General features: G+C 50.2%; 1 protein-coding gene across 1 annotated transcript in view; it reads right to left on the reverse strand.

Annotated features, from left to right (window-relative positions):
• NCF2 (neutrophil cytosolic factor 2) overlaps window positions 1-12,580 on the reverse strand; it is a 28,210-nt gene extending 15,630 nt beyond the window's left edge. The window contains exons 1-3 of the mRNA XM_059904045.1: window positions 12,215-12,580; window positions 9,852-9,934; window positions 3,193-3,301 (exon numbers count right to left, since the gene is read on the reverse strand). Coding sequence (XP_059760028.1) covers window positions 3,193-3,301; window positions 9,852-9,934; window positions 12,215-12,388 — 366 coding nt within the window. The 5' untranslated portion in view covers window positions 12,389-12,580. The remainder of the gene's footprint in view (window positions 1-3,192; window positions 3,302-9,851; window positions 9,935-12,214) is intronic.
• Between the last annotated feature and the right edge of the window lie 255 nt (window positions 12,581-12,835).

The raw sequence follows: 12,835 nt of genomic DNA on the forward strand, positions 1-12,835 counted from the left end.
GGTAGAGCTGGTCAACCGAGGCCCGGCTGGAGAAGGGGATTGTTGGCCTTCCAAGCTGTAACCCGCGGAGGCAGTGCAGTGGAGGTACCCCAGGGCTGTTTGCTAGTATGTGGCCTCGGCTTCATTATAAAATGGTGATAATAACGTTTCCTGCCTCCAGATTTTTGTAAGAAATAAATAATTCACATAGAGCACTGAGTTCAATTGCTTGGCACACACTAGGTGCTGCATAGCTATTCATTACTCTCATTACTATTATCTGGGGAACTATCTCGGGATTTGCGGGGAGGCTGAGCAAAGAGGTCTCACCTGCCTTCTCAGGGAGAGCCCACATGGTTTGGGGGCAGATCACAGGGCCGAGTCTGCAGACTGATGCCATCTGGGGATTCTTTGTGTTTGCAGTCAGAAGGCTAAATCTACGAAGAACTTGGGGCTCCTGGAAATCAGTGCTGCCTGATACCATTGGTATCAGTGATACCGTTTACTGACCGCCTCTTTGGGCCAGGCACTTTATCTGCGTTATCTCTAACCCCACAACCACCATACAAGGTAGGGGCCTCACTTCTGTGCTTCCATAGTCCTTCCCTAGCACTTCTCTTGTCCTAACCTCATCACCTTGCATTACACGTGACCATGAGCTTCTGGCTGCTGACACTGGCTTGTGGACTCCTGGACCTCCATTGCCTGACACGAGCAGGCATTATAAATGTATGCAAAAATGAGTGAATTTATTAGCAAATGTGTATGAGGTAAGTACTCAGCCTCTCTTCACAGATGATGAGGAACCTGAGGCTCGGAAATGACACATAACTTCCCTAGGTTTATACAACTAGTAAGTGTTGGGCAGGGATCTGACCACTGTCTCTCTGATCCCAAAGTCCTTGCTTTAGTGGCAGCCAGATCCCAAGATGGCTCCCGTGATTCTCACCCTCCCACATCCAAGGGAGCTGACAGGTGTAGCCAATAGAATATTATGGAAAGGAGGGGAGGTGTGACATTTGAAGCTACGTTATAAAAGACACTGATGGTCCATATTACTTTCTCTTGGTTCATTACTTCCTCTGGGGGAAGTCCATGTCATGACAGGACTCGGGCCGCCTTATGGAGAAGTTCATGTGGCAAAGAACTGAGGCCTCCTGACAACCAGTAACACTAACTTGCCAGGCATCTAAGTCACCTTAGAAGTAGATCCTCCAGCCCCAGTCAAGCTTTCAGATGACAGCAGCCCTGCCAGCATCCTGACTGCAACCTCATGAGAGCCTCTGAGCCAGCACCACCCAGCCAAGCTTGGGTTCCTGACCCCAGAAACCGTGAGAGAATAAACGGTATTGTTTTAAGCCACTCTGCTGTAGAGCAATTTGGTAATCAGCAGCAGATAATTAATACACTTCTCTATACCAGTCTGCCACCCACACTGTGATTTGGTCCAGGGCCTCATCCAGATAAAAAGGACAGTTTATCAAGGCAAGTATGGATGGGGGCATGGTTGGTTTTTCCATAGAGTTAGTGGCTGGTGCTGAACGATGGACACAGGGACCACGCCCAGACACAGGGATCTAGACTCCCTTCCTGGGCTATTTCTGAGCAGCAATGAGCTGTTGTCCTCTGCATACATGCTTGGCCAGCCCAGCCCAACCCTGACCATGTGTGCAGGAAGAAAGGAGAGCTCAAAGCCATTTAAAACTTCCTGTTTGGTTCTCAGCCGCCTGCCCTTAAGACCTTTTCTAGCAACAGGTTTTTATGACTCCATGACTGGAAAAGCCCCAGACTCTTTTCAAAAAGGATGGTGTGATTTCTCAGAACCCTGGTGGGAAGGGAGCAGTGGCTTTATAAGTAGGGAAGTGACTGGAGTGTCCCATGTGGTATACGGGACCCTGAAAAGTCCAGCCTCCCTTACAGAGAAGCCCATACAGCCAGTATTTCCTGCCCCCTGGTCATTTCAACTCCAACTAGAGGGGGAACGTCCCTCCCATGGAATTCTGCTTTGATGGTAGCATTCTAGGATTCTTTCTCTAGAGCTTCTGGGTAAGTGATTCTCAATCAGGGGTAATTGGCAATATCTAGAGACATTTTAGGTTGTCACACTGCGGGTGGGGTGCTGTAGGAATCTAGTGGGTAGAGGACAGAGATGCTGTTCAACATCCTACAATGCACAGGCCAGTCCCCATAATAAAGAATGAGCTGGTCCAACGTATCAAAAGGACCACAGTTGAGAGACGGTACTCTAGAAGCTGGCCAAATGCCAGCCAATTCCCACCGAAAAGCCTCATTTCCCTAGTCTGGGAGAACTGAAGTAAGTCGCTATCCTGTCACAGGGCTGGGTGGGGACGTGTGTCCCCAGGGGCCCAGGCAGCTGTGGACTCTATTATTAGCCCTGAGTGACCCTGGGGACACTTGGCTTCTCCTGTCTGAGAAACTAAAACAAGGGGACATTTTTTCACCAATTCTTCTAAATAAAGATCTATGATATTTGCATGAATTTTAATTTTAAAGCTACTGGTATATATTTGGGGTTTACAACGGGAGTGGAGAGGGTGGGTTGGAAAAAGTACATGAACCTATAAAGTCACAGCCAGACATGCCTCTCCGTCTTGGTCATACAGAACATAAGTTATCCTTCTATGGAGACCTTTCCTAACTGTGTGCTCTGAGCTGTTCTCTGACCAGGAGGGGACAGCTTGGTGCTAAATTGTCCTCACTCTCTCTTTGGGTATATACCAAGTACATGAGGTCAGACCATTCATCGCAAAGAGTGTGAACTTGGGAACTCAGCAGGGTTAAGGCAGGTTCTGTATGGCGAGTGAACCCGTGATTTTGGATTTGTCAGTATAATGCTGAGAAAATTGCCTGTTCACCTGAATTATGCAAATTATTATGACAACTTTCACAGGCCAACATAGTCGTGTGCAGCCAAGCCTCCCCCTTCAGAGAACCCAGCAAACTCATTTCTACATGGTCCTTTGAACCTCACATTAATAAAATCCATGCACTCAGGTAACTGAGGACTCCATGAGGAGCCCGAAGCAATTGATCTGAGTCTTTTCTTAAGGGAAAAATCTGAGTCCCAAGGCAGGGAAGGCGAAGTGCCTTTTCCAGGCTCCCGGATGTGCCAACAGATCGACGTGCATCTCAACTGTCAGCTGCCCCTCAGCCAGCATCCACTCCTGCCCAGGCTGGGCCCTTCCTCCTCACCTCACAGGCAAACAGCTTGAACGGTAGCCCCAGGATCTTGTAGTCGATCAGCTGGTTCCCTCGAAGCTGAGTCAAGGCCTCCTTAAGGTCTTTAAGGGCGGAATCATATCTGCAGGAAAGAAACCAGTTGAAGGCACGGAGGAATAAAGAATAAAATGTGTGTCTGCTTATCTTTGCCCATCTGTCTCACTAGGACAAGAAGCCTGTCTAATCTCTTTTGACCTTCCCTAGTTTTTCGCCAATCCTGAGCCCCAGCATTCCATAGAACCCAGTGTGAACGGTACCCCCTGGGGTGGTGCATGCCAGCAACCCTGCCAGCCTCCCAGTTTCAGGCAGCCACAGGTATTTCTGTCTCAGTCTCCCCTGAGAACTTTAAGCAGAGCGGCACCCGCTGGCCTCCACGTCCCCACGGAGCCGATCAGAGCACGGCTTGTGCCTTGCTTCCCACCCAGAGGCCAGGCCAGCCTGACGCAGCTCCAGGGGGCCCCTCCTCACAGCCACCGGCATCACCCTCCTGCCCAGAGCCTTCTCCTTCAGCTTCTTCTGAGTCCAGCTTAGCTCTTGGTTTTGTGGCCTTTGTAGTCTCCTGTCCCCTCCCTCCTCCTCCACACACTTTGGGAAAAAGAAAACAGAAACCATCACTTAAGCCAGACAGCATTTCTAACACTTCTGGCGCTGCCCTTCTGCTTTGTTGGGTTGGCATTGTGCTGGCTGGCTCAAGGTGGACCAGGGCGGCTGTCATGGGATTCGTGGTGGAGAACAGGGCCGACCATATCAATAGTGCCCATGGGCGGGACTTCCCTGGTGGTGCAGTGGTTAAGACTCCGGGCTCCCAATGCAGGGGGCATGGGTTCGATCCCTGGTCAGGATCCCACATGCCACACAGTGTGGCCAAAAAAACACCCCCAAACAAACAAACAAACCCAAAAACCACTTAAAAAAATAGTGCCCATGGGGGCCCGGGCAGGACCTGGACCAGACCTGCTCGGCCTGCCCCTGACCTCCACAGATGCCCTGGTGGGGGGGAGCCATTGCCAGGCAGCAGGGGGTAGAAGCAGCAAAAGTCAAGCTCTCCCCATCCCCACGCCAGCCCCTGGCCTGGCAGGAACAAATGTGGCTGTCCGGTGGCTCCCAGCAGGCCACGGAACCAAAAGCCCCCCGGCCACTGTCTGACCCAGAGCTGCCACGTGTGGCTTCTCTTGAAGGCAAGCCTGGGATCTGGACACAGGCTGGTGGGGACCCTCGAGAGGTGGTGTGGGGTAATGAAGGCACCCTAGGACGGGGGCCGAGAGACTGGGGCCAGCCCCGCCGCTAACTGGGAGACCCTGGCAAATTGCTTCCCTGGCCTCAGCTTCCACGTTGATATTACAGGGAGCGCATTGTTTACAAGGAGCATATTACACTCAAGGAGCAGAGCACATGAGGGGCTGACTACTAAGTGCCCCTGGATCTCATTTCTGAGGTCACACCCACCCAGACTGGAGTCCTGTGTCCGCCACTTACTATCTAGTGACAAAGGGCAAGTCACCTAATTTCTCTGTTTCCTCATCTTTAGAATTAGAGAATAGTAATAGCACAGAGCACTCAGGTGCTTAGGACGGTGCCTGGCACACACAGTAATTTACTATTTTTATTAATGTATATATATATAAATAATATAATATACATATTAATATATATAATAATTTATTATTATTATTAATATTTGTAGATCCAGCTCTAAAACTGGCAATTAAATTCATATAGCAACCTTTTCTTCCATGCTTACTTAACACTGTATACTGTATTAACTATTATCAGGAGATAAAGACACATAGTTGTAGAAGCTGGAACACTGATCTCAGGGAAGCCTGGAGCGGGCCAGGAGGGCAGGCTGGCCAGGAGGTCCCAGGGTGGCGGCAAGGTGGGGGGAGGGAAGCTGGACATTCTATCGTCATTTGGTTGGAAGGAAGTCCCACAGCTGCAGGGGCTGCAGGAGGAACAGCTGCAGGAGACCGCGTTTGAAACAGAAGGATGGTCCCCTCTAACACATCCTTGTTAATAAAGCTGATTGTAAAACCTGTTAAAAGCAGGCAGGTCATTCCTCAAGAAGCAAGAAGCATTTCAAGTCATTTACACATCCTTTTAGGCATTCCCTTGAAGGGGGGGGCGAGGTCAGCATCTCTGTTCTAAGCCGGAAGATGGGGTGACCGGCTCCGACTCACTGAGCCAAGAAGAAGCGGGCAGGCGGAAAGGCAGGTGTCCCGTTTCACGTTCCACTGCCTGTTTGTGAGAGCACGGAAGGTCCTCGGAGGGCACGCGTGAGGTGCTGTCACCACTAACCTGCGGGTGTACCTGCCTCTCTGGCGAGCGGGCTCAGCAGCTGAGTTTCAGCTGTGAAGTAACAACGCCTGTGTCTCCCTGGGGTTGAATGAATGAGCCCAACAAAATCCTCCTCATAAGTCTGCCCATCGGGATGGTTAAAGATCTGGGCCCAGGAGGAGGGAGAAAGAAAGACCTGACGTTATTCAAAAGGCTTGCTTTGTGTTTAAAACGGGGTGGGGGTCCCCCTGCTAGATGTCTGTATTTGAACCTGTCTTTTTTTTTTTTTTTTTTTTAAATAGCTACTTTATTTATTTATTTTTGGCTGTGTTGGGTCTTCGTTTCTTTGCGAGGGCTTTCTCTAGTTGCGGCAAGTGGGGGCCACTCTTCATCGCGGTGCGCGGGCCTCTCACTATCGCGGCCCCTCCCGTTGCGGGGCACAGGCTCCAGACGCGCAGGCTCAGTAGCTGTGGCTCACGGGCCCAGCCGCTCCGCGGCGTGTGGGATCCTCCCAGACCAGGGCTCGAACCCGCGTCCCCTGCATTAGCAGGCAGACTCCCAACCACTGCGCCACCGGGGAAGCCCTGAACCTGTCTTTGACAGCATCGCCCTGACCGCCGGCTGCCAGCCTCTCCTCAGCACCCCCGTGTCTACCGGGAGCTGCTCCCCTGGGGCATCTGCTTGGACACACAGCTCTGCTTCCTGCTGCACAGGGTCTGACTAAGCTCAGGATGAAAATTCCAGAAGAGCCTTCAGCCCCGAGCTGGGGGCAGCGCGCTGTGCGGCCCCTGCATCCCTCCAGCTCTGCCGCAGGAGGTTTCCTCCGTGCCACCTGGAACGCACAGCGTCCCCTACGAGGCCGAGGTGCTGGAAGCTTCCCGCCCTCCCCCCACAGGCTCTGCTGGGCTGGGCCCGAGGGCTTTCCTCACGCACACACCCGCCTGGGCTTCCCTGGCTGCTGGCCAGCGTGGTGGCAAACTCGCTGATGCTTCTCACCAGCTCTGAGCCTGGGAGGGTCTGTAGCCCTCATGTCTGTGATACTCCCTGGAAAGGTTTCTCGGTAACTGCCGAAGCTCCCGACGGTTCCTGCTCTGCCAGCGCCCCCGTGCAGACTAGAATCCTGCAGTCCACACACTCGGATGATGGACAGAGTCTGAGCCAGCCGAGAGGAGTCGAAATGTCACACACCTCCACGCCCCGGGGCTGGGGCCATGCCCGTTCCCGTTTCAGACGTCAGGGAAAAGGCTCTGCTGTGTTGCCTCTTTGGGCAGCTTCACCTAAAGGGTCTCGCTATATTATCAGGGCCCTAATATTCAGAAGGCCAGGATCTGAAAGGCACCTTGAGCTTCCCTCCCCTTTCGGATGACAAGGCGGGGGTCAGAGAGGTGAGACAGCCAGCCGCAGCCATCCTCAGCCCTGACCTGCCTGCTCAGAACGACTCTACCTTCGTTCTGGTGGAACTTTATGAATGACAGAAGAGCAACCCAACAACTTCTGAAAGTGGGAAAAGCTGAGAGAAAAAACATCTATAACACCACCTTAAAACAAGTCCTGTTGTAATCTGAAGCTAACCCACTCATTATGAAGCGATTGTTCCAAGTCCCCACGGCACTTATCTAAAAAGATCTCCTATAGCACTTGCCCCATTCTGCTTTGCGTTATAGTGCTTGTGACCTCTTCCCCTTTTTAAAGTATAAGTTCCTGGAAGCAGAGGATATATTTCACCTGCTTTCACTTAATAATTCCATAAGCATTTATTAATACTATACTAGATGCTGAAAGCTAGTCTTAATACTATACTGGATTCCAGAGTGAAGAAGTATTCTTCCCTCGCGAGCAGTAGAGGAGACAAATATACAGGCACATATCCGTCATAGAGGAGACAGATGTGATAAAAGGACACACAAAAGAGAGTGGTGGCCGCCCTAGCGGGTGAGTGTGCCTGGGGCAAAGGCCGGAGGAGGCGAGTGGGTGGACAGCACTGAACCACAGAGTAACAGGCAAGGGAAGCTGCCCTTTATCCTGTAGTAATGGGATCCAGCGGAGGTTCTTAAACAGACCACATTTCTTTTTTTAAGACGATCCCTCTGGGATATGGGTGGAGAAGGCAAGAAAGGTGGCTAGGAAATCAGTTTGGAAGTGATTGCAGTAGTCCTGGTGAAAAATGGGGTCTAAACTAGGGCAGTGCTGAAGGGAGGGAGAGAGATGGGTGCATCTAAAAGATATTTAAGAAGTCAACTTGACCAGGTTTAGGAAAAGAGACTTTCTGGGTTGATCCCAGGTGGACACTTAGTAGCTGGCCGGGTATGGATGGAGATCAATCCAACAGGAGAGGGTGTGATCCTTAAGGGTTCATGTATGATTTTCAGAGGACACTGAACCCCCTGAAATTGTACATAAAAGTATGTATGTGCTTGTACTTGTTTTGGGGGGAAGATAGCCCATATATTTTGCTATTTCTCAACCACTGTTATAGTGATAAAAAGAGAGAGTCAAGAGCTGAACCTTGGGGAGGGGAGGACACCAATGCCTATGGATTGAGCGAAAGAAAAGAAGGCAGCTTAGGGCTGAGAATCGTGCCTCATTTACATTATTTTCTCAATAGATAGTTATTGGATTAAAGATAAAACTTGGTAGATTTTTCTCTTAGATTGAACTATTATCAATCACAGACTAATTGAATCCTGGGTCTTATTCCTGGATTTTCCTGAGGTCTTTTTGACTCACTCAGTATATGAGCCTTTCAGATTCTGGGACTTCCGGGCATTTCACGTAGAAATTTCTTCTGGGAGGCTCCCCTCTTCGCCATCTGTCTCTCCTCATCAGAGGTTGTTAGAACTAATTAAAGGATGGCCTTAGAGTTTGTCTTTTGAGATTTAAGATCAACTGGAGGATTTGTGCTCAGACCTGCCTGCATACCCTATACACCCAGAGGATAGCAGGGATGAGGGAAGGGGGGACCGAGAAGGAGGAGAGCATTAAGAAAGGAGACAGAGGCATGATGCTGCCAAGAAGTAAAGGCCTGCATCGCCTCTCTCAGCTCAAGGCTTTCTCTTCTCAGACTGCCTCTGTGTCTGCGGTTCTTCTTCTGGGGGGACTTCACCCCTGCTCTTACCCATTCAGGTAATCAACTGCATCTACATCTTGCAAGTCCTCTGAGCTTCTTCTGGTGGTTGCCCCTAGCAACAGCTCTGCATAGCGGCCTTGCAGGCTTGGCTTCTGACTAAACCCTAGGATCAAAGTCTTCCAGGGTGGCATGTAGAGCATCAGAGCCCAGCCCACCCCTTCCCCAGTGCTCGGACAACCCCTACAGCCTCCCCTTTGCCCCACCAATGACGCCCTGCCTCACCTGTCGTGCACATACATACACACCATGCCCCTACTGACCGTTTTCACTGTTTGAAAGTTCTTCATGAGCCTGAGCTGAATCGTCTTCACTAGAACTTATACACACTAATGGGACAATTTCTACAAAGGGTCAGTTCACCAACCCCTAAAACATTTAAAACTGATGCTTAGAATATGTTTTCTTTGTTATTTGTATGTTATTGGGATATTTGGGGGAGGGGTGTGGGAATTGAGATTAACTTTCATTTTCTATTTATTTGTCTTTTTTTGCTAATATTTTGTGTTGACTGTAAATGCACCAAAAGTACAGAAAGGTTGGTAAAGAAAACGGAAACCCCTATAATTTCACCGTCTGGAGAGAACTGCTGACAACCTTTTGGTCTACGGCCTTTCAGACTATTCTGCAAAATAGAAATGGAATTGTGCTATACATACGATTTTGAAATCTGTTTTAAATTTAGTATCTATGGTGAACTTTCTATATTAAGACATATGCTACTTATTTATCTGTATTAATATATTCTTGCACATATAATGTTGCTTATGTTCTCACCTTGGTGGCTGAATTATATCTCATTGAATGGATTAAACTGGGTGTTTGAAAACACGTTCTGCAGGAATGAAGGAAGGTTTTGATGTGGCTTCATGACGATCGTCATTGTGTGACAGCTCAATACCTCAGAGTAGTAGACCACCATGGATGCTCCCTTGATGGACAAGGTATCACCACCTGGGCTATGACCCATCAGGAACACTGGTGGGGTGCCACGCCTGTGGTGGTTATGTAGGCTCACAGTGGGCCATATAACTGGGCAGCAGGCCTGCCTTACCACCCAAGAGAGGACTTCTGCCTCTTGCTGACTGATTGCATAACTTCCCAGAGAAGGTCCAGTCATGCTTCCCAACAGAGGCTGGGGAGATACTGCTCAAACACCATGTCTGGCATCACCAAGACCCCCTCGGGGTTTCTCTGTGCACTCCTCCAGCTTGTGCAACACTGGACCACTTACTTCTCCATCTGGTAGTAGAGCATCCCTCGTTGGAAGTAGGCCACTGCCAGGTGCTTGTCTCGGTTAATGCTTTTGGTGAAGGCCTGTGGGGAGAACAGACAGGCTGTGAGGAGGTGTGAGATGAGCCAGAGGGTGAGGCAGGAAGGGTCACGAGAATGGTTCGTGTCTTGAAGGTAACCGGAGGCTGAGGGGTCAGAATGCCCTGTGTTGTCACTTCCTAGTGGCACAGCATGAGGCAGTTTACCTAATCTCCTTGAACCTTAGTTTTCTCCTCCGTAAAATGGGGATATTCAGGTCTGCCTTTCAAGATTACTGACAGGATTAAAATAATAAAAGTAATCAAATTTGAAAATAACCAAATTAAAATGTTATATACAGCATTATATTTATTTTATAAATGTATTACAGAAATATTATGCAATTAAGGTAATTATCAGTATGTGTGTTCTTATGGCCATTTTGTTCACTGTTTTGAAATATTATACAATTTAAATAATAACACATAAGAATGCGTAGAAAATGCCAGGAGTGAGGACTCAAGTATGAAACCAAAGAAAGAATGAGATGCCAGAGCAGAAGAAAGCAAAGAGAAACCTAGAGCAGGGAGACGAAGGGTGGACGGCGGAGTGGGCGAGCCAGGAGGTGAGCTGGGCCGCACAGCCTCGCCCAGGAGCCCCGAGAGGCCGGAGGCCACAGCCCCTGCTGGCAGAGCTGCACCCAGACCAGCTGCTGAGCTTTGCCAACCTCTTCTCCTGACGGTGCACCTGCGGTGCCGTTTGCTCAGCCCCTGGGCAGGCCCCGGAGAGGAGGTGGGGGTCCTCTCCCTCCAGCCAGACGCAGGGCCCTCCTGCACTCCTGTCTGCCCACTCTGGAGCCGGAGGCAGGCTTGGTAGTCTCTGCAGGTGTACCAAGCGGCCTCTCTCTCCCTCTTTGTCAGGGTGAGAATGGCTGTGGTAGCAACTAGCCCTTTCAAGGGGCCGGAGAGTCAGTCGTCTGGCCACACCACCTTGCAAAGACTTGCAGTAAAAGGTAAAAATAAGGACTAACATTTACACAGTGGTGTGAAGTTACACAGCACTTTAATAGTTGGTGCCTCCTATATGGGAATAGAATCTAAAAAAGAGTGGATATACGTATATGAATAACGGATTCACTTTGCTGTACAGCAGACACTAACCCAACATTGTAAATCAACTATACTCCAATAAAAATTAATTTAAAAAAATAGTTGGTGCCTCACTCCATCTTCATGATGTTTAACCTCTCCAGAAGCTGAGAGCCAGAAGTCTACATGACTTCCTGAAGACCAAAGGTCCAGAGAGAGGCAGAGCTGGGGTTTGATCCTAGATTTTCTGCTTCCAAACGCCATACCGTTTCCAGCTTACCATGCCCAATCTGAAAAAGTGATTGTTGAGAATGCTCAACCCCGTAGTAGGGAAGATGAGAGAAAAAATTGTTGAGAAAGGTGCCGTGACATCCCACAACTTGTCCTCGGCAGACATCGTTAATCAATCACTGTCTGCTTTCCTTCCACCAGCCTCAGAATCCTTAAAAGAACGAGCCACAGGGCTTCCCTTGTGGCACAGTGGTTAAGAATCCGCCTGCCAATGCAGGGGACACGGGTTCGAACCCTGGTCTGGGAAGATCCCACATGCCGTGGAGCAACTAAGCCCGTGCACCACAACTACTGAGCCTGCGCGTCTGGAGCCTGTGCTCCGCAACAAGAGAGGCCGCAATAGTGAGAGGCCCGCGCACCGCGATGAAGAGTGGCCCCCGCTCACCGCAACTGGAGAAAGCCCTCGCACAGAAACGAAGACCCAACACAGCCAAAAATAAAAAAAAAAAAAAGAATGCGCCACATAATTGATCAGAATTGTCACTTGAGATGAAACCGATTTTTCTTAAGCACCTCCTCTTGATCTCTTGGGCAGGCAAAGCTCACACACAGGAACGTCCTGGAAAGCCAAAAGCAGTGCTTTAAAATCAGGTGTGAAGCAGTGAGATGGAAATTCTGTGGCTAGCAGCTGATAGAAGAAAACATAAAGTAGGGAGGCTTTCAAAAAGGTGTTAAAGAAAGTTTCCAGAATGATTTGAATGTAATAGATGGAGAATAAAGGAGAGCATAACCCACAGCTAAGGGTTCCCAGCCGGCTGCTTGTTAGAACCACCTGGGGAGCTTTTCAAAACTGTGACCGCGCAGGCCCCACCCCAGGCCAGTTGAATCGGGATCTCTGGGGGTGGGTTGGGCCTGGGCAGCTTCTGTGCTTCCGAAGCTCCTGAGAGGTTTCTAAAGAGAAGCCCGGCTGAGAACCGCTAATGACAAAGGCCCGGGGGAGGCCACGGGCACAGGCACCTCCACTCACCTCCTCCGCCTCGGGCATGCTTCCCAGGATCGTGTGCAAGCAGCCGATGTTGAAGCAAATCCTGGAGTGGGGGTCCTGGACAGCGGTGAAGGCGTCCAGGGCTCCCCTCCAGTCCTTCTTGTCGGCTGCTAGCACCCCTTCATTCCAGAGGCTGATGGTCTCGACCAGGGACATGGTCAGGTGCAAAGCGGGAGGCCGTGAGCCGGTGTCTCCCCGGGCAGGGCAGCCTTGGCCCTCACTTTCCTGGCCTGGAGCTCAGAATGGGGCACAGCCTCCCTTAAGACAACTTAGTGTTGCAAAGGCGGCAGGAAATGTCCCCACCTTTTGGCAACTGACGCGTAAGCCTATCGCGAAAGAAAAGGAAAGAGAAGGAGAGAGAGGGCAAGCGGGGCGGAATGTGGAGGAGAGAGGAAGTGCATCAGAGACTGCCCGTGATGCAGCAGTTCCCCAAAATGCTTCTGCTGTGTCCCCCGGCTCTTCCTCTCTGTCTTCCTTCCCCATCTGTGGGCGGCAGCTTCTGGCCAGAGCTCTGACCCCAGGCTCAGGGCGACCTCTGGCTCCCTGTCAAATGAGGGTGTTGGATGACAAAATAGCTCTTTTCAGTCTCGAATGAATGTTTTG

This window comes from Balaenoptera ricei, chromosome 1, assembly GCF_028023285.1.
Source record: "Balaenoptera ricei isolate mBalRic1 chromosome 1, mBalRic1.hap2, whole genome shotgun sequence".
NCBI classification, from domain to species: domain Eukaryota; kingdom Metazoa; phylum Chordata; class Mammalia; order Artiodactyla; family Balaenopteridae; genus Balaenoptera; species Balaenoptera ricei.